This window comes from Apus apus, chromosome 2 (assembly GCF_020740795.1).
Source record: "Apus apus isolate bApuApu2 chromosome 2, bApuApu2.pri.cur, whole genome shotgun sequence".
Taxonomy (NCBI): Eukaryota; Metazoa; Chordata; class Aves; order Apodiformes; family Apodidae; genus Apus; species Apus apus.
The window spans coordinates 11,315,659-11,335,589 of NC_067283.1; the positions used below are offsets into that span (position 1 = coordinate 11,315,659).

Genomic DNA, 19,931 nt, shown 5'->3' on the forward strand with positions numbered 1-19,931 from the left:
CTAAGTACCAGTGCTAACATTTTATTGCATGCTATCCTTCTGTTCCAGAACTGGTGATCTTGAGTGACTTCTCCTTGTTTTGTAATGTCACTCAGTTGTTTCCCAATTCATAATCACAGACATATACTGACTGGTCTGATGATTCAAGTACTTTTTCCCTTCCATTTTATGTTGTGCTACCTCATTCATTCTTGATGCTCTCCTTTGTTAAGAAAGTATCAATACGAGAGAGATCACATGTATTCTGTTTCAGCTGGATATCTGTTGCTTATCATGGTTTGACAGTGGGTCTTGTAATTATTAAACAATATTTGGTGGTAGGAAGGGTATCAGAAGTATTTTTGAATATGTCAGAGATGGTACCAAATTCTTGCCGTGTAGTGATATGATTTTTTTTTTTTTTTGTAAATTTTGATACAAGTGTTATTTTCTGTCATTGAACATTCTTTGAAATTATTTCTGTATCTTTATTAACTTTTCTTATATTTTCTAGAATACTGGGACTTAATGAATTCATCTGAAAAACACGATAAGATACCAGAAATATGGGAAGGTCATAATATACTTGACTACATTGATCCGGATATAATGAGAGTGAGTTTTTCAGTATTCTTTTTACACTTTTCTTGCCTCTTTATTCCTTCATTTTTTAGTGTAAATTACTGTATTCTTAGATTGAAAACAATATATCATAAGAACAGCTTTTTTACATTGTCTGCACTTGCCATGGGAAAAGATAGTTTTTTGAATGATTAAGAACAGATTTCAGAAGAATGGAAAATTGCTTTGTCTTTTCAGAATGATGATGATGATCTTATCTTTTCCATCTTAAAATATGAGGTTTGTGGGAGAAGTTACATTTCTCTGTTCATTGACTACAGCCAGAAGGAATGTAGCTATCAAACTTCATGTATTGTTAATCACATGAAATTCACCCATCAAATTCATGTCTACTGGAGCACGATGATAAAGAAAATGGACTGAATTCTCAATTTATAACATTTTCATTTAGTAATGAGCACTGTTCTTACTTCTTGCTGGTTGTTAAGAAGTAAAGAGTGCAGACTGCAGAGCCTGGCAGTTTTCCAGTGGGTTTGATCCAAGTTGCTGGTGGTTCAGATTCATGCTAAGTGTACACAGAGAAGGTTTTTTTCGGAGTGTTTCCAGAACTGGCACAGCTAACACAGTTCACAGTGTGATACATGTGCATTCACACAGTGAGCAGCTTTGGGGCAGTTGCACAAATGCAACCAAACTATGGGCTGAGGTTCAACAAGTCCAAGTACCAGGTTCTGCGCTATGGTCACAACAACCCCAGGCAATGCTGCAGGCTTGGAGAAGAGTGGCTGGAAAGCTGCCCAGCAGAAAGAGACATGGGCATACTGGTTGACAGCTGGCTAAACATGAGCCAGCAGTGTGCCCAGGTGGCCAAGAATGCCAGTAGTGTCCTGGCCTGATTCAGAAATAACATGTCCACCAGGAGTAGGGAAGTGATGGTGCCCTTGTACTCAGCACTGGCAAGGCTGCACCTAGAGTACTGTGTTCACGTCTGTCACTACAAGAAGGACATTGAGGTGCTGGAGCAAATTCAAAGAGCTACCAAGCTGATGAAGGGTCTAGGGAACAAGTCCTACAAGGAGAGGCTGAGAGACTTGGGATTGTTTAGTTTGGAGGAGGCTGAGGGGAGGCCTCATTGCTCTCTACAACTACATGAAGGGAGCTTGTACTGATTAACAACAGGACTAGAGGAAATGGCCTGAAGTTGTGCCAGGGGATGTTTAGACTAGATAAATAAGAATTTCTTTACCAAAAGAGTGGTCAGGTGCTAGAATGGCCAGGGGAGTGGTGGAGTCCCCATCTCTGGAGGTATGAAAGGAACATGTAGATGTGGCACTCCAGGGTATGCTCTAGTAGGCATGGTGGGTTTTTTGTGGATTGTGTGTTGTTGTTGTGGGTTGTTGGGTTTTTTCCCCCTCCTGGGTGGATGGTTGGACTCAGTGATCTTAGAGGTCTTTTCCAACCATGATGGTTCTGTGATCAAGTGAGTCTGCATAGCAGTGTGCCCCAGTGGTACCCAGAGATCTCTGTCACCAGCTGTATTAAGTGTGGCTGGATGGGTCATTATCAAGGAACGTAATTCCTCCTTTGAAGGGTCTACGTGCTGCTGTGGCCCTGGACCATGCAAACATAATGTTGAGGATTGTAACTCAAGGATTTTATTTTCATTTAATCTCTTCAAAATCTTAAGAAACTGGAAGAACTGGAGAAAGAAGAAGAGCTACGAGAAGCTGCTGGAGAATATGACAGCGAACCAGAAAGTGAGGATGAAGAAATGATGGAAATCCGACAGTTGGCAAAACAGATCCGGGAAAAGAAGAAGCTGAAAATCCTGCAGTCGAAGGAAAAAGATACTCGAGGTCCAAGAATGCCTAGAACAGCTAAAAAGGCAAGTATAGAAAACATTCTGTAGTAAAATCTTGCTAATGTATAATAACTTTGTGTACACATGTAACAGTATTGGATAGCAGAACTGCTCACTTTTTCTTATGCTTGGCCCTCCCATTTTCTACTCGATTGATTCTGTGCTCCTAGGAGTTGTGGTCACTCCTTGTGGAAGCCAAACCAAATGAGTGATATTAGCCCTTTTGTGTCACACGAGTCTTTTCTAGAATTCCATATATACTTCAGAAAAATGTTTAAAGGATACAGTTCAGCTTATCCAATAGGTTTCCTGTGTATTATTATTCTTGGTTTATTTATTTTAAATTTTTTTTTTTGTTTTAAATTATTTATTTATTTTTGTTTTAAATTCAAATAAATTTAAATCAATTAAAAATATTTTAAATGTATTTAAAGTAAAATAAAATAAGATTAGGAGAATTATATAATTACTTAAAGTCACAATGATGTAAAATTTGTTATGGGGCCCTTCTTATGCTGGAAAAGATGGTGTTTCTTTTTGGAAGCCAGATTTCAGGCTTTCTGATACCAGAATGTCTGATCACCAGTCCAGGACTGGGCTACTGCAGAGTAGTAAACCAATGGCTAGACTTTTTTAGAAAATTAATCTAGCTGATTTTGCATCCAGTGTGGGCCTTTTGGGAGAGAAGGATACATTTCTAACTTAAATACCTCTCTTTGTCACCACCTTCCCTCTCAAAAGGCAAACATTTAGGGAATGATGGGATATTGCAGTCTTGTAAAGAAAGATTTGTGGTTGAAGAGTTGTAGTAAATTAAATGTGAAGTTATGACTTGTCATTTGCTTGTAGGATGTGTCAAATATGTAGTGAATGCAATGGGCTTATAGTGGTATATTAAGACAAAAAATAAGCTAGAACCTTGCTTTTTTGAAAAAACCCATGTTTTCTTAACTGTATTTTACAGGTCCAGCGGAAGGTGCTAGAGAAAGAAATGACTGATCTTGGACTTGACATGACTAATAAAGATGATGTAAGTTTTTGCTCATTAAACACAATGTTTATCTAAAAGGGATCAATTTCATGACATGCCCAATTTATTTGAGCACATTTGAGAAGTGTTGTACAGTTGGCACAAGAGAGAGGTGGGTTCTGTTGAAAATAGGAAACTCAGATGAGCCAGTTGATACTGGAATTTTTGAGTGACGTGATCAAAAGATACTGAGTAGGCTGAGAAAATTAACTAATTTAGAAAGAACCATATATATTTATATGCAGTGCTTTCTACTAGAACTCTTAGAATTTGCATAGAATTCAAGAACAGGGTTTGGCTAAACATATTTTTGAATTTTCAAGTCTGCTTTCTTGGATGAGACACTAGTAGGTCAGAAATAATGTCATATCAGGCTTATCTTTTTACAGTTCATTAATTCTTTGAGTTGTAATTTTAAGTTTTTGAGGGCAACTGGCAACTTTAGAAGTAAAGCAGCAAAATTTGCCATCTCTAGACATTTCATTCTGTAAGACATTTTTAAAAATCAATTTCATACAGCAAATCCAGGAGCATTATGGCTATTTACATCTTGAGACCTCAAATTCTTTCCCTAAACAAAGAGTTAGGAAACAGGGAATGTCGACACTACACATCTGAAGCAAGTATTTAGGCTTCCCAGAGCTGACATGCCATGTTGATTTAGGAGCGATCTCAGCAAGGAAGAATTTATTACTTGTAAGATAAGCCTTCATGTCTGAAATTCATTAGGGCTTCCTCCTGTAAACAGGACACTAACCATGATAGGTTTCTTCATTGCTTTTGCTGTTGCAAAATTGCTTTAGTATTGCTATCTATTAATTGTCTGTGTCTTTTTGTCCGTTACTTATGAATCTACTTAGAAAAAAATGAGAAAACCGGAGTTGGTAATTGTGAAAAGAATATGCCAATATTCACCAAAATTTGCGTATTGCTGTAGGAAAGAATTGGCAGTGGGCAACAGTTGGCAAGGTCTTTGTGTTACTATGGAATAACCAAAATAATGTATTACAGAGGTCCACATTTTTTTCCCTACTAGTCTCATTAGAAATGGAGCATGTCTGAAACGATTGTTTCTAATAATTATAATTATGTTTTGAATTTCAGGCACATTATGTGAGAAGGTCCCGTAGCGTTACAAGGAAACGTAAACGTGATGAGTCTGAAACCCCTACATCCCTGGCTCGCAGCCGCAGCCGCAGCTGCTCTCGCACCCCTCGAGATGTTTCTGGTCTTCGTGATGAAAAGGTTTGTTACTTATTAACAGCATGATTGTCCTTAAACTAGTCTCTGGGCAAGTTCCTACCAGGCTGGTTGAGTTTGTCCAGAGTTCATGTTTCTTCTCTTTGCAGCTTCATCTTCTGTCCACTCGAACTCTTGTCTTTCAGAAACACGTAGTTCATTCTTACAAATCAGATGTAGTAATACAGATTAAGAAAGTACATTTTACATTTTTTTCTTAAATGCAAATATTAGGGAAGAGGTCTCCAAACTGAAATTCAACCTCTAGTAAGGCAGGAATTCCAGGGACAGTGTGATAATACTGTTAGTGTTACTGAAGAGTTTCACTAAGGAGGAAGTGTAATGTGCAGTGATACTGTGCTAGTTACAGATGGTGGCATATGCTGGGTGTTTGTTAATGTCCTTGATAAAATAATCTATCTTAGTGGATTTTTTTAAAAGGTAAAGCTAGTTATCTGAGTTACTGAGGAAGTTACTTTGTATGTTTGTTTTTAAATAGATGGTGAAGAAGGTAAAGATTATGGCGAAGAAAGCTCAAAAGAAAATGAATCGCCTGGGCAGGAAGGGAGAGTCGGACAGACACATCTTTGACTTGAAGCCAAAACATCTGCTGGCTGGAAAGAGAAAATCTGGTAAAACACAGAGAAGATAAGCAGTCTTCTGAATTAAAATTAATTAAAAATAAGTTTATAAAAACTTACTAGTCCTGTCTTCCTTTTTAGTAATACAGTGTTTAAAAAGTACCTGGTTTGTGCTAGTGGTTAAGATACTTGAAGCTTAGAGAAGGAAAATTCTGATACCTTCATTCTGCAGTTCTAAGTAATGATACCAGTGGCAGAGGCCATTTCTAAATAGACAAAAACAAAATACTGCTTCATTCAGTTTTCTTACTACTTACTTTAATGTAACAGTAAAGCATTTAAAATTTTATGTAAAACTAGATTTAAAATGAGGTTAAATCTAGATAAGTATTTAAGCTACTATCAGAATTAAAAAAACAGCTTCATAAGGTACTGCATCAGTAAGGTTTGGTTTTCTATGTGCAAGTTAATATGATGTGTAGCAAGTGATGAGTTTATGTTGCAAGTGAAGGCTGAAATTGGTGGGAAAGACACAGGAGACTGACAAGTACTGCCCAAAGTTAGCATGCACACACTGAACCAATTTTGAATGAACTGGACAAACACTGCCAGCTCGCCCAGCTAAATGGTGACTGGAGCTGGAGGAATAATGGCAGTTTTAGTACTGACCTGCCACCTGTAGTAACCTAAACCAGTATGGACTGGGAAAGCTACAACTTTTAGTAGTTCAGATTAGTATTTCAGATATATATAAAAATAGGATCAGACTGAAATTTTGTCCTGAAGTCAATTATTCTCTTGTCATCCTCTGCTTAGAAAGACATTTTCTGTTCAAAAGCTGATAGACAAAAATCCTGTACCTGTTCAAGGCAAAATATATAGTCAAATGTGACATACTCCCTTTATGTCCCTAGTTAGTCACGAACAAGGTAGGATTATCTAGAGGTTAGTAAAATTATGCATTATAAACATATTGCCTGAACAGCACCCTTAAAATGCACAGATTAAAATGGAACCTAATAAAATACTTGTGTTAAAAGCAAACAAAAACAAATGGAAAGGGGAAAATATCTTAAATTATTTGTTTTTTAGAACTATTTTTCAATACAACAGGGTAAGAAGAGTGTTCAGAAGTACACTTCAACATTTTGGAGCACTATGTGTAAACCCATATTGCTTCCCTCATCTACTTTGTGTAATAAATTTTGTATTAAAAACATTGTAATGCTGCAAAGTTCAATGTCAAGAAAAACTTCAACATCAAAACTTTAAAGGGATTTTGAAGAACTGTTTAGCAAAACTTTGCTTTCAGCTTCCTTACGCACAGTATTTCAGGATATGCTTTGTCAGCTCTTGCTCCAAGTTGGCTATTTGAACAAGAAAACTTTGTGAAAGAAATCTATGCAATGCTGCCCCCCTTTGTACTGCTCCTGTGACAGTTAACAGGCATATTGTTGTTTATAGTGTAGGAATGACTGAGATTATTCTCTGTGTGGCTCAAAGTCTGGAAAGAAAACAACAGTCCAAGATTTTAGGTTAGGTATTTTAATCATCATCTTATCTTTAAGATAATATTTTATTTTAAAAGCATTTTAAGTATTTGAAAAGTACTCTTAATACATTACTTCAGTATAGTGGCTGCATTGAATTCAGGAGAGCTGTTAAATTGCATTGCTTTTCCCTCACCTGTTATCCTTTAATACAATACGTCAATTCAGGTCAACATAGAGCAAACTTGGTTCTAAAACCTTCCTGTGTTGAACCACTAGAGGTGCTAGCGCTTAGAAGCTTCAGTGCAGCTGTCACAACTGGGATGAGAAACATTTTAACTACTGGAAAAATTTAGTTCCACCTTAAAACCAAACACAGACTAGTTATAACCATGGTTTACATGCAAGGAGGATTGGCACGAATATCTTATTTCATCAAGACACCTCTAGGAGAGTTAACTTAAGAACCCTAGATTAACTGGGTAGTCTTCTAACTGCTGTCTGAAATCACAAGTAGGCTTTTTTTGGGGACAAATACCTCAAACAAAAAATCTTTAATTCAAAATGAGATCCCCTTCATACCCAAAGACAGCCTACTTCCTGTATTACCCAGGTACCATTTAACCAATAACCAATTAACCTTATTTTTTTTTCCTTTTTTTTTTTTTTTTAAGAGATTTTCTGTACTCAGTCATCAACTAATGAGAAAAGGGTGGTGGGGAAAAAAAATGCTAACAGACCCACCATTGTTTATTATCTAAAGCTATAGTGCAGCACTTCAAAGTAAAACTCAGACCACACAGACAATCCAATTACTTAAGCTTTTATGTGATTGGTTAATTATAGAGTACAGAAGATAGAGATTTGCTTTCTGCAATTAAAGTCATCCTGATTACTTTGAATTAATTTTTTTTTCTTCAGGCAACTAGTCTTCTCAATATCACTGCAGAACTCCAATTCCTTTGTAATCCCTATTTTAGAAGGCATGGTCATGTGAAGCTGGGAAGGTACCAGCTCTACTGAAGCACCCAGACTCTCCTGCTAATATGTGTTGTTAGGCAAGGAAGTAATTCTAAGCTGGGCACACATATCACACATGGTAAGAGAGAAAGATGAACCCAGGGGTTTCTTATGTTACCATCGCCCATTTTACATTGACTTGCCCAAGAGGAACAGGGTTGGGGGAAGACTAGGTGAAGAGAGAAGAAAAAACATTACTTACAACCATCTCTGTATAAAGTTTTATAAAACCTGCTCCAAGTGATTACCTTTCTGCACTCAAAATTTATGAGTTACCATCATGTTCATGAGACAGCACACCACTGCCAGCCTTCAGCATCTTTTGCTCTGGCTATTTACATTCTGTGTATTTTTTCATGATCAACAAATTTGTTCAAGTTAGATAAGTTATCCCACCACTTAAAAAGAAAGGTTTCTGCAATGAGTTTAAACCATGGAGTAATCTTAACTTCATTCTTGGAGGCTTTGTCCAAGAGCTGTTTCAGTTCTTTCTGTGTCACGTAGCAGTAGCTTTGGATCTCATTAGGGTCAGGATTCAGCGTTACATCCTTCTGTACAAATAAGATATAGTCGATCTCATGTTCCCCCCAGATCCCATCAGACTTGGCTTTGTAGTGAATTCGTGTCAGATAGGAGATTTCCTCTGGAGGTACCTACAACCAAAACACTTGTCAGAACTGGTGCCAGACCAGAACACTTGCACTGCTAGACATGACAGAAGAATCGTCAGTTATGATCCTTTTCCTTAAAAATTCTTTTGCCCCCAAGTGTACAATTGCAGTGTAGTTCTTCACAAAGAAATACTATGAAAAAAAAAATTGTATTCCACTGTGATGATGTGAGTTGCACAGCATTTCTCTGGTCAGAGTCACCCTGTAAGATTTTGAGCAGATTTCTTCTACACAGTAAGTTTTAAGTAGCATTTACCAGAGCTTAATGCGCACTTAATGAAGTGTTGATGAACATGAAAACTTTACACCAGCCCCTTACCTCCCAAGCAGAAGATCTACTTAAAGCCAAGACCAGAACTGCATACTGGTTGACCACACAAAACCCTGTCCTACCAGGAGTCTGTGCAAATGGCAGACCAGGTGATCAGCTCTGGGGACAACCTAACCATTGTGTTACCCAGGAGCATGCTGCTTCTCCCAAGTTCCATAAAACAAATGTAATTATTTACAAACTAGCATACTTCAGCCAGCTTCACCTTACTCTGTCAACTCCCCAGCTGCCATCAGAAAGGAAAAGCAGTCTGTATTATTGCTCTGGAGGAAACGCCAAGTGTCCAGGCCACCCTACTTCCTGGGGAAAACCAGGCATTATAGAGGGACTTGTACAGAGATGCTGGCAGCAGGTCACAGCGATGCCCCTCAGGGAGCAGCAGTCCTACAGGATGAGCACAGCACTCTGCCACCAGCCCGGAGGCAGGTTGCCTTCCCCTGGGCAAGGAGGTGGAAAACACACAGGCTCCCACTGTCAGGCCTGAAGCTACACAATTCTTCATTACCGTGTGATTTACTATTTGGCTTATATTTAGTTTGAGCAGTGGAATATTCTAGAAAACCATTTAGTGATACCAGGTTCTGAAATGCTGGAATACGGATGAAGTCTCAAAATCACTAAGTGCTCTACATCTCCAAAGTAAAACTCATTTTTAGGTTTCAGGCTGACCCCATCCACCAGATGCAGTTAGTCTAAATTGGCAAACAGTGGAAAGAATTATTGTTTCTTCTTCCCTCCTTTACCTGCTCCATGGGAATGCCTAACTCTGCTTTCAGTCGCCTCTGTGCTGCTCTCCGAACACCAATGGCATTGTTTTCTTCCAGTTCTAGTGGATGGCTTAGAGGATGACTGCAACAAGTGTTGGTAAAACAATCTGCAAGAAGTTTGTATCAGTACATTTTTGACCTATAAACCATTGCAAGAAAACACCAGCCAAAACAACAAAAATCCCAGAGAGGCAGGACAATTATTCAACCCATCACAGTTTTGTTTCTGTTTTGTAGAGTCAGGATATTTTCACCTCATTTTTCTTTCCATATTTTGCACCAAGATTAGTCTGCACCAGTACTGCTTTGCAGGTTAGTGTGTGATCCACATGAACACACACATTCTCATACCCAAGACAGCATCTGCTTAGACAGCCAGTTTGAAAAGCATTTGTTTATCCTGCAAGCACCAATTAGAATTACTTTTCAGAGTTTCCATGCAACAGAGTATTGAAAATAACTCCTAGAGCTTCAAGACCAGCTCTCAATAAGCATAAGAAACAAGCCAGTTTATGCTTGTATTTGAAGAACAGACTATGCTCTCTGCTTCCAGTATATTAAAAATTACTTATCAGTAATGTAGAATAACTGTGATTGGCCAACCTTTTATCCCTAAGAATCTACCTTAAAAGCATCTAAAACAGAGTCAGGTTAACTACACTTGGGCATTTTTATTAGTTAGTAGTCAAGGGAAAAATGCCCTAGACACCCTTGGAAGGAAAGAAAGGTCTTTCTTCCACAGGTTAGAAACACTTTGTTTTCCGTCTGAAAATCTGACACAGCTTTATGCTTCCTCCAACATGTCCCACGTAAGCTATTTTTCTTTCATTCCACTTGTCATTTCTGTGCCTCTCCATTTCCATTTCATAGTAATAGTTCAGGAGTCTTCAAAAATTATACACCATACACTTTGGCCACACAGTCACATTTTTTCTGTTGCTAAAAAAGCATTTTTTAAGACATACACAGCTGGAGGTCTGGTCTGTAGATCTAAGGAAAACACAGGGGAACTGCTTCCAAGCAGTAGGGCTCCACTCTACATCAACTGCTTGTCTCTACCAGTGGACTGAGAATAGTCTCCACAGCTACCAAAGCAATTGCTTCAACTCTGCTAAATAGGCCTTGCAGCAGAAGAGGTTAACAACACACACTCTGCACTTGCAAAAACATGATAAATAAGTCAGGGAAAAATAATTTTCCAAGTGTATGTAGAAAAATAATTTAGTGTTCCCATTATCTTACTTCATCTGTAAGTACACCTGAAACTCTTAAAAGTCTCACCTCTCCAAAGAAGTAAATTCTAAAACTTCAGACTGAGTTACACAGCAAAATCAGACTGCACATTTTAAAAATAACTATTAAAAGAAGGCATTTTTTTAAATACAATGTACTGCAGTACTAACCTGGAAATGTAATTTTTGCATTTGACCTCTGCTGCAGCAACAGTTTATTTTCTGTATTAAATAGGAAAACACTGAAAGCTCGGTGCAGTAAACCTAAAACGAGAAAAAAAATCCAGAGAGAGGTCTTTAAGGGGAGAAAAAAACATGAAAGCAGAGTTCCAAGAGCTTAGAATGCCCTTGTTTTTGATCACTTGAATTTAAAATTAATGCACATTAAAAAGCAAGGATTTAATTAAAATGCCTCAGAGTTATTATCAAGGTTTCTCTGTCAGCTTATGCAAAACATTATGAAATTAGGAAAATGATAAGAACTACAATGCAACAGAAGGGCACTAATAAACTCTGTCAGTTCACCATTCTGAAGAGGCACATGTGAGCAAGCCTCTAAGGAGGGCTCAGCATCCATAAATCTACTATTGAAAAGCAATTACTTGAAAAGCCCTAAATACTTTATGGAATTTCAAGAAGCTTCAAGAATTGCTACAGTATAAACTTCTTCAAAAATGGCAGAATTGCTGTTTTCTGCAACTTCTGAGTTTGTTATATTCCACACTCTTCAGGAAGGTGCTTCCCCTGGGTATGGAAAAGAAGGTCACAAACTACTGTGAGAGATTTATTAATCTAACCAACCTCAATTATTACCCACAGTCAATGAGAATGACAACACCACCAAAAATCCCTTTCCTGTTAGCAGTATTTGAAGTAGAACTCCACGTGAACTACTTAAAAATCAAGGCTCTTCTACTTGAAAAGAACTCAGGGAAGTAGCAAGTGGTATTCTTTAGAAAAAGCTACACAAAATCAGAATCTATGATAGGAAAATAATACTATTTTATCATCAAAATGAGATGCAAAAATATTATCAAGACATACACCTTATGTTCACAACACAATTCTCTCCTTTGCTGCTGCCCCTAGTCGTGTGTTCCTCCACATTGCAGTGTTTTTGCAATTAAATATTGTATGCTGTGGTACAGGGGTTATGGGGATGTACTTGCTCTGGTTTGACCAACACCCACCTGAGATTAAGGCTTTAACTTACTTGTGACTATATTCCTGAAAGTATTAAATCAACTTCATGGTTCCATTAAAAGGTAAGCAAGCTGTACCTTTATCAATGTTTTCATTCAAGTGACAGTTCTTCTTGGTATCCGCTCCAATCTTACGATCATTTTCATCAATAAGGATGCACATCTCTGCCAAGAGCTGCACCTGCTGCTCGTCCAGGTGATCTGTGTTTACTTCAGGCATTGTGATGGTAGCACACGTTCTCCTGAAAAACCAACTAAAAGAAGAGTCATTCAGTAAGAATAACATTCAGTAAGAATAAGATCTATAAGCAGAGTGTAAGAAATAATCAAATGGCTACGTTTCTGACACGGTGTAAATTGTGCATTAATTACATTTTGGGGGTTTCACATGCTTTTGGATTTCTGAAAATTCCTACCCACAATACCAAATGTTGCAATATGATGTACAGGTGCTTGAAAGATTCCTGTTTTGTTTCCCAGAAGTTCCATGCAGCAGCAGCTGCAGGGCAGACATGCCACCTGTAACATTTTGATGGGCTGGTAAGCTAAGAAATCCAATTCCAGAGCACTGGAACAGGCTGCCCAGAGAGGTTGTGGAGTCTCCTTGGCTGGAGACATTCAAAACCCACCTGGACACGTTCCTGTGTGATGTGCTCTGGGTGACCCTGCTCTGGCAGGGGGGTTGGACTGGATGATCTTTCCAGGTCCCTTCCAACCGCTAAGATTCTGTGATTCTGTGACTCCCTGTTTCGCCCAGGACAAACCTCTGGCTGGCTAACCCCACAGCCCGTCCACGCTCTGCACACACCGCTCACAGGGAGCACCTGCAGGTGGATTTTCCCCCGTCATCGCCAAGAACGAAGTAACACGGATTCCCCGACCAGGCCGCAGCCGGAGGCGCTTCCGAAACACCCCCCAAGCCCTGTCCTCTCGCCCAATCCTCTGCCCGCCAAGGGTCCGGTCCAGTCACCTCCCCGCTCCCTTTGCCCTCTACCGCGGGCTCCCCCCGCTCCCTCCGGCACCCCCTTCCCCTCCGCTGCCCTCCCTCACCTCTCCGCCGGGGCCTCGCCGCCGCAGGGCGCGGTGCGGCCGCAGGGCCCGGTGCCGGTCTCCAGGCGCTGCCCGCGGGGCCCCGGCGGGAGGGCGGCTCCGCGGCGGCGCCCGGCAACGGCCCCGCGCAGCACGCGCCACATCGCCCGTGCCCGGCGCGGCCAATGGCAGCGCCCCGGGACACTGACGTCACCGCCTCGCCCGATCGCCCCACTGCGGGGCGGGCGGCCCGGGGGGCGGGGCCAGCAGTGACACGGCGCGCGGCGCTGGCCAATGAGAGGGCGGGATAACGGCGAGATAGCCAATGGGAGCGGGGAAGGCGGGTCAGGGCGGGCCCCGCCCAGCAGGGCGCAGCCATGTCTGGCAGGGGGAGCGGCCGCAGCCTGTGCCGGGCGGGGCAGCCGCGCCCTCCGCCCCTCAGCCGCGGTCTGGGCTCTTTTCCGAGCTGGAGATGCGGTTCCGGGGCTCTTCCCGTCGCCGCTGAGGCCCGTTGGTTGTGGGGATGTGCCGGGGCACGCAGCCGCACGGCGGAGGGGCAGGTTGGCCGGGCTGGGGCGAGGCTGGAGGTGGATGGGTGCGGTGCGGGCCAGGTGAGGCACCGCACCCCAGGAGAGGGGCCCCTGGGCCTTCATCTGGGGAGCGAATTGCCTCGCTACGTCCTGTTGTTGCGGCTTGCCAAGATGAAAGGTGGTCAGGCGGTTTGCGTATTTCCAACACTTAAGTTCTGCTACCGTGGAAACCAAAGGACTACACAGAAGTTCCAGCTCCTACAAATGCACCTGTGTTTGTGGCAGACAGTGAAAGGATGGAGTATCTGATGAGTTCTGGGAGCATTTGTTCCATTAGATGCCATAGCCACGAGGCTGTAGAGTCACAGGCCTTTTTGGCAGTCTCTAGCACATTTAATCTTGGGTGTTATTTTTTGCTCCAGAGGAGCATTCCTTTGATTGAAGAGGTTAAGTGTGTGCCTTACAGATCACAGCCTGGGACAGTCTTGAGAGGTGGGGGATATTGGCCAATTGGCTTTTCTTAATTCACTGACAGCTACAGTTTGTAAAAGAGTTTCTGTGTTAGTCAAGCTCTGAAATTGCCTAAATCATTAAGATTTAAGGACGGAGAGAAACACCCAGTTCCTGGATAGGAGTAAAGCATAGATAATCTTCCAGGATGAACTGCTCATACAGGGTAATTCTTGATAGGCAGAGGGATTTCAACACCAGCTTCTGTAGCAGCTTTACACTGCCATAGTCGAGTACATTCTGAACATGAATTGTATTGCTTGTTTATTGTCTGTCCACTGATTTGGATTTATCGTTCAATTCCACAAAAGGCCTGAACATGATGTTTCACATGTCTTGGAGATGTCACTTTCTGATTGCCTCTCAGCTCATGTTGTGGAATATCAGTCTGGTTTGTTCTGATTTTTCCTGAGAACAGGACAGATGGCCTTTCATTGAGAGATACCATTAACAGAAGAAAATGTTTGAACTGACAGTTAATATTTTACAAAGGGCATCTCTTACCAGGGGTTTGCTGTGCAGAGCTTGATGAAAGGACAGTAAGGGCAGGAAGTGGTTTGAAGCCCCTCGAAACAGCAGACTGTGAAAAGTAAAAAAAATGTAAAAAGATTATGCCAGCTACTGCTGCTCCCTTTAACCATAGAAAACACAACATAGGAACTTTAATATTAGTGTTAATACTGTTTTATGCGTTAACACATCACGAATTTAATGTTAACACAAGAACAGTATTAATAATGCACTGTCAGCAAGGACTAAAATGTACCAAGATTATTTTTTATCCTGAGTCATTGTTCAGCATGAAAATGCAGTAATTGGAGATTGAGCTTTTAGAATTACTGAGAACATCCTTCATTGTATTGATCACTTGTTAGTTTTATTGTTCCAGATGAAAAAAATCCATCAGTTTTTTATTCTGTCATTCTTCTAATGCAACCTAATACAGGCTGCACAAGTCTGTGAAAAATACTTGTAACCACTGAGGTGGACACACAGACCAGCATCACATGGGAAGACAACAGAGTTAACAACCAGCCTTCCTGAGAGTGAAGGTAAGAATCATAAAATGGTTTGGGTTGGAAGGGACCTTTACAGGTCATCTAATCCAACCCCCCTGCAGTAAGCAGGGAGATCTTCAACTAGATCAGGTTGCTAAAAGCCCTATCCAACCAGACCTAGAATGTTTCCAGGGCATCTGCCACCTCTCTGGGCAACCTGGTCCAGTGTTTCACCACCCTCATTGTAAAAAATGTTGTCCTTATATCTAGTTTAAATCTACCCCCTTTTAGTTTAAAACTATCACCATTTGTCCTATTGCAACAGGTCCTGCTAGAATAGTAACTTGTATCTGGAAAACCAAAGATGGGACACTCCATGTAAGGCACAGCAACACACATGACATGCATCAATGAGCAGATGCACATGGTGATGTTCAGGCTACACAGCAGAGGGACAGAAGCAAAGAGTCCCTAGAGATAATGGGGTAAAGAAAAGAGATACTTTTTTTTTTCCTAGTAATAACTGTTGAGAACTTAGATACAGGAACTTTAGAACCTGACTGTCAGAAAGAACTATAGTTCCTGTCTTAGGCACACAAAGAGCTTCACTTGGAGCTATGTTTGTAAGCGCCCACGTCTGACAAGTCTCAGTGGATAATGAGAGGTAAAAAGGCAGCCAAAATCATGAGAGTGCCAAAATAATCTCTTCTCACAAAAGAGACAAGGGAGAGACCTAAGCCTGTAACCAAGAACACTTTCAGGATGAGGTATTTTATTACCATTCCTCTTGCTTCCCTCCAGACTTGCCCTGTACATTCAAACAAACAATTTGTGTTGAATATAAAATACCCTAATTTTTTTGTAATGGTATACATTTCATTGAAACCTCAGAATGCTTACTCCACCCTGCAAAAAAAGAAGCATGTCTGAAGTGTTGTATACATGTCTTTGAGACATGATTTAATTTGTGCATCTATTGAAGTCTGCTGAATGTTTCCAAACTCTCTACTAACAAAGGAAAACTAGTTTCCTGTAACCACTGGGAAGTCTGTTATTTCACCTGAAAACCAAACCAGCTGCAAATCACTGACAGAACGTTGCTGTCTACTAAGATAAAGGGAAATGCAACCCCCACTGAAGTGAAGGAAAATATCTTAATTCTCCAGCAAGTTAAGCCAGAAGATGGTAATCCACAGAATGAAGTAAATGGCAAAAAACCTGCAATTTGACCCCAGCATAGAACTCATAGACTCTTGAGATGAGCCTCTCCTCAATTTTTAGCATTGCCAAGGAAAATTGCAGTTTCCCTTCCCTAAGACCCTTCACATCCAACCTGCCTCTTTTTTAAGCTTCCTGCTTCTTTTTCTAATATTTAAGACCTCCAGCTCACCCTCCTCAGCTATAGAGCTGTCCTTGTTCTTGACATCCCTGAAGAATCCTTCTTGGAAATCTGCTCCTGCCCTGGAGTCATAGCTTTTGTGCAGAGCCTGAGTTTTACCTGAATTGGGAGGTAAATACCTCCCAGTCCCAACTGATCTGGTGTTGATTACTTGAACTTTTTCTTAAAAGGCCTATTTTATTTGCTTAGAGAAGACAGATGGCTTTGTAGTAAAAATGTAATTAATGTATGCTAAATATATAAGGATGTTTTATTTGCATTTAATTTTGCTGTCTCAAGCCTGACAGAAAGAGTGCTGTGATGGACAGCTTCCAAGTGGTTTTGAACAGCATAAGGTGATGATTCATGATACAGGAAACCACTCTTTTAGGAAAGAGTTATTAGGAGGTTTCCTGCGTGAAAGGAGAAATAACCTTTGAATGCTTTTCCCCTCTAGATTTGTTTTTCCTTTCTTTTGGTTTGAGCTCTGAACAGGAGCCTCTGCCATTTCTTGCTATGTTTACAGGTTTGGAAAATCTTGATTTAGGAGATTCCACTGTTACTCTGTTCTGTTGGTGGTTCCCAAGCCTTGTATCTTGTCTTTTCAACAACCTAACTTTTGCCAGTCTTTTTATTGTACTGCCTATTAAAAAAGCTTCTTAGCTGTTGGTAAGATGCCAACTAGTACTGTTCCCTGTTTCCCTAGGCTCCTGCATTGCTATCTATGTCTCTTATTTTAAAACAGGTAGTTTGTGAAAAGCAGGTGCAGCCTTCTGTTCTGTACTGGTTCCTACCTATACACTATGAAGTGCCTGCTATTCTTGCTGTGCCATGACAAAACCAAATATTCTTTTCTCATGAAAAGCAACTGTATCCATACATGGCCTGATAATTTTCAGGTCAGTCACCCCTTATTAAGGAAAATGTTTATTATGCACCCATCTTTCCTTATTGCAGTATTTTGCATTTCTTCTTCAGGAAAAGAGAGGTGGCCTTTGTATAACCCCTTGCTGCAAGAAAATGAGCTGCTCCAGAGGACAGGAAAGTTGCCAAGTGTTTTCCCAGGGACATCTCAAATGTTGATCTTTGTGCTCTTGCTGGACGTTTTCTTTTTAGAGCTAAAACAGTTATGGTGCAGTAGAATTATATTAGGATGAATTAATTTTGGTAGCAATAACAAGGCTTAAACAAATGTTTAGTTAGGAACTGTACAGCTGAAGACTGGAGGGGTAACTTGGCTAAGGTAACTGCACCAATTATAAAGAAAATTCAAAGTGACGAACAGTGACATTTGATCAGGTTGTGTTCAGGCTTCCTCCCAGGCAAGTCTGTGCTACCTCTTGTCCATCTTCTTTTGCATGCTCTGTCCCTCTGCTTTTCCTGTCCTTAAAGCCATTTAGCTCATTTTGCTCCCTTCCTTTCTCCCTTTGGTGACTTTGAAGAAGGGAATAGTCTAAAATTATGGGAAGTTCTCAAGCAGTTTGGCTGATTATCTTGTAGAATGATCTCCACTGATTAAAAAAATGGTAGTAAATCAGTAAACCATACTCTTTTTGACTGTGTTAATACAGCTGCAATTAAGACATGACTGCACAGAAGGAGGTAGAAAGGAAAAAGGAGATGAAAGAACAGCAGGCATACTGGTAGCTGGGAGGCACATGAAAAGAAAATGTTACATTTTCAGCCCTCACTCTGTGGCACATTTTCTTCTGGCCTTTTCACAGACCTCTTCTCAGGCAGTTAGATAATCTGCAGGAAGAGAGAAAATAATTAGGCAAAGGCCTCTTTTGACTTTACAATCTGCTACAGTGAATAAGAATTTTAGGTGAAGGTTTCTTCTAAGTGTTAATCAGCAAAGGAATTAATCACATTTCAATTATGCACTGTAAGCTTCAAAGTGAACAGCCTACTTGCAGAATGTAGTACTTAGCTTTGATTCACTGTTTCTGTCATATTGTCTGCAGATGTAGAAAATTTCCAGATTTGGTATTTTCCAGCCATTCTATATTAGAAAATAGGGAATTCCAATGGTGTTTCAGGAAAGTTTAATCTCCCCTGTCAGTCCACAGTGGTTCACATGGGCAATAATGAGGATGAAACACAACTGAGCTTTTTAAGTATCAGCATTAAATTAACACCTAGAAGAGGCAGCACTGGAAGCTAACCATTGAAGCGTAGGGTGGTGGTGGTGCAGCTGTTTCATAGAATCATAGGATCACACAATGGTTTGGGTTGGAAAGGACATCAGAGATCATTGACTTCCCACCCTCCTGCCGTGGACAGGGACATCTTCCAGTAGACCAGGTTGCTCAAATCCCCATCCAACCTGGCCTTTAAAACTTCCAGGGAAGGGGCATCCACAACTTTCCTGGGCAGGTTCCCTGTTCCACCACCCTCATAGTGAAGAATTTCCTCCTAATGTCTAATCTAAATCTCCCCTCTTCCAGTGTTAATCCATTCCCCCTCATCCCATCACTACGCCCCTTCAGGTACTGGAAGGCAGCTATAAAGGTCTCCCTGGAGCCTTCTCATCTCCAGGCTGAACAACCCCAACTCTCTCAGCCTGTTCTCATGGGAGAGGTGCTCCAGCCCTCGGTTCATCTTCGCGGCCCACCTAGGAGATGCAGTGTTGGAAGCTAACCACCCGAGGGTAAGTGCAGACGTTTGCTCCTGTTTTTCAGGGTCTGATGAGGCCCGCTGCTGTACTGGCAATTTTGTGAATGTGGTGGGTCCATATCTATCACCACATGGCAGGTCAAAAGCAGCGTTCCTTTGGCTCGTCCCGCTGTGCCCGTTAGCAGGTGTTTCTTCACAAGCGCGGACGGATGCTCACGGTTATGTTACAGGGCAGAATTAACATTTCCCTTAATCCTAACTCCTTTCCGGGCTATGGAAATAGGTGCTTGCTAGCACGGGCCCGGAGGGAGAAATACAGGTGGCTGACCTGTCAGGCGAAAATAGAGCTGTCTCCGTTAGAGAGCGAGCTGTGCCGCAGACCGGTAACTTCGGGTACCGATCTACCGGGGCTGACGGTGTTCACCGCAAACCAGCCGTGCGACGGTGGCTCCGATGGCACTTCCCAGCCTCCGGGCAGAAGCCGTCGAGGCTGCGGCCAGCGGGAGGGAGGCTGGGCTGGCGCCGGGAGAGCCCGCCCGCCCCCCGGCCCGTCGCCATGGCGGCCAGCGGGGCCCGCGCCGCGCTTCCGCCCGCCGCCGGATGTCGCCGGGAGGGCCCCTGACCGGAGAGGCGCGTCGCTGCCGCCGCTGCCCCTCCTGCCCTCCTCCTCCTCCTCCTCCTCCTTTCCCCCGCCGTCCGCTGCCCTGCCCCTTCCCGCCCGCCGCTCCGGCTGTGGCTGACAGGTGAGTGCGGGGGGCCGCGGCTCCCCTGTCCCTGCCCCCCCGGGTGGGTCGCGGACCCTCCGCCATCTTCCCGCCCGGAGAGACCCCCCCCCCCTCCCCGCCGGCAGCGGCTCCCCCGGGGGGCAGGGCCCGGCCCGGCGCG

At 41.9% G+C, this 19,931-nt stretch overlaps 3 protein-coding genes and 1 long non-coding RNA gene across 7 annotated transcripts in view; 2 read left to right on the forward strand and 2 right to left on the reverse strand.

The window, feature by feature from the left end:
* GTPBP4 (GTP binding protein 4) overlaps positions 1-5,391 on the forward strand; it is a 13,703-nt gene extending 8,312 nt beyond the window's left edge. Inside the window, exons 13-17 of the mRNA XM_051610927.1 lie at positions 494-594; positions 2,249-2,446; positions 3,387-3,452; positions 4,557-4,697; positions 5,191-5,391. Coding sequence (XP_051466887.1) covers positions 494-594; positions 2,249-2,446; positions 3,387-3,452; positions 4,557-4,697; positions 5,191-5,343 — 659 coding nt within the window. The 3' untranslated portion in view covers positions 5,344-5,391. The remainder of the gene's footprint in view (positions 1-493; positions 595-2,248; positions 2,447-3,386; positions 3,453-4,556; positions 4,698-5,190) is intronic.
* A 1,410-nt stretch (positions 5,392-6,801) lies between these two features.
* LOC127381882 (isopentenyl-diphosphate Delta-isomerase 1) lies at positions 6,802-13,189 on the reverse strand. 2 transcript variants are annotated; one of them, XM_051612803.1, is made up of 6 exons: positions 13,036-13,109; positions 12,615-12,809; positions 12,064-12,239; positions 10,955-11,047; positions 9,528-9,658; positions 6,802-8,435 (listed from the first exon to the last, which is right to left on the reverse strand). In XM_051612803.1, the coding sequence occupies exons 3-6, from the start codon at positions 12,203-12,205 to the stop codon at positions 8,118-8,120; spliced, it is 684 nt and encodes a 227-aa protein (XP_051468763.1). In that variant the 5' UTR covers positions 12,206-12,239; positions 12,615-12,809; positions 13,036-13,109; the 3' UTR covers positions 6,802-8,117. The 2 variants fall into 2 exon arrangements, with proteins under 2 accessions (XP_051468763.1, XP_051468762.1); XM_051612802.1 differs by lacking the exon at positions 12,615-12,809 and having other exon boundaries at positions 13,036-13,189.
* A 4,791-nt stretch (positions 13,190-17,980) lies between these two features.
* LOC127381883 (uncharacterized) lies at positions 17,981-19,623 on the reverse strand. Its single transcript, XR_007888817.1, has 2 exons — positions 19,375-19,623; positions 17,981-18,179 (listed from the first exon to the last, which is right to left on the reverse strand). It is a non-coding gene; the product is annotated as an uncharacterized LOC127381883 (long non-coding RNA).
* Positions 18,176-19,931, forward strand: part of WDR37 (WD repeat domain 37) — a 45,738-nt gene continuing 43,982 nt past the window's right edge. For 2 of the 3 annotated variants that reach the window (XM_051612798.1, XM_051612801.1), the window contains exon 1: positions 19,672-19,789. The gene's annotated coding sequence lies outside the window, so the exon portion shown is untranslated. Of the gene's footprint in view, positions 19,081-19,671; positions 19,790-19,931 lie in introns of those variants that run through there. The other variant, XM_051612799.1, reaches the window with a different exon arrangement.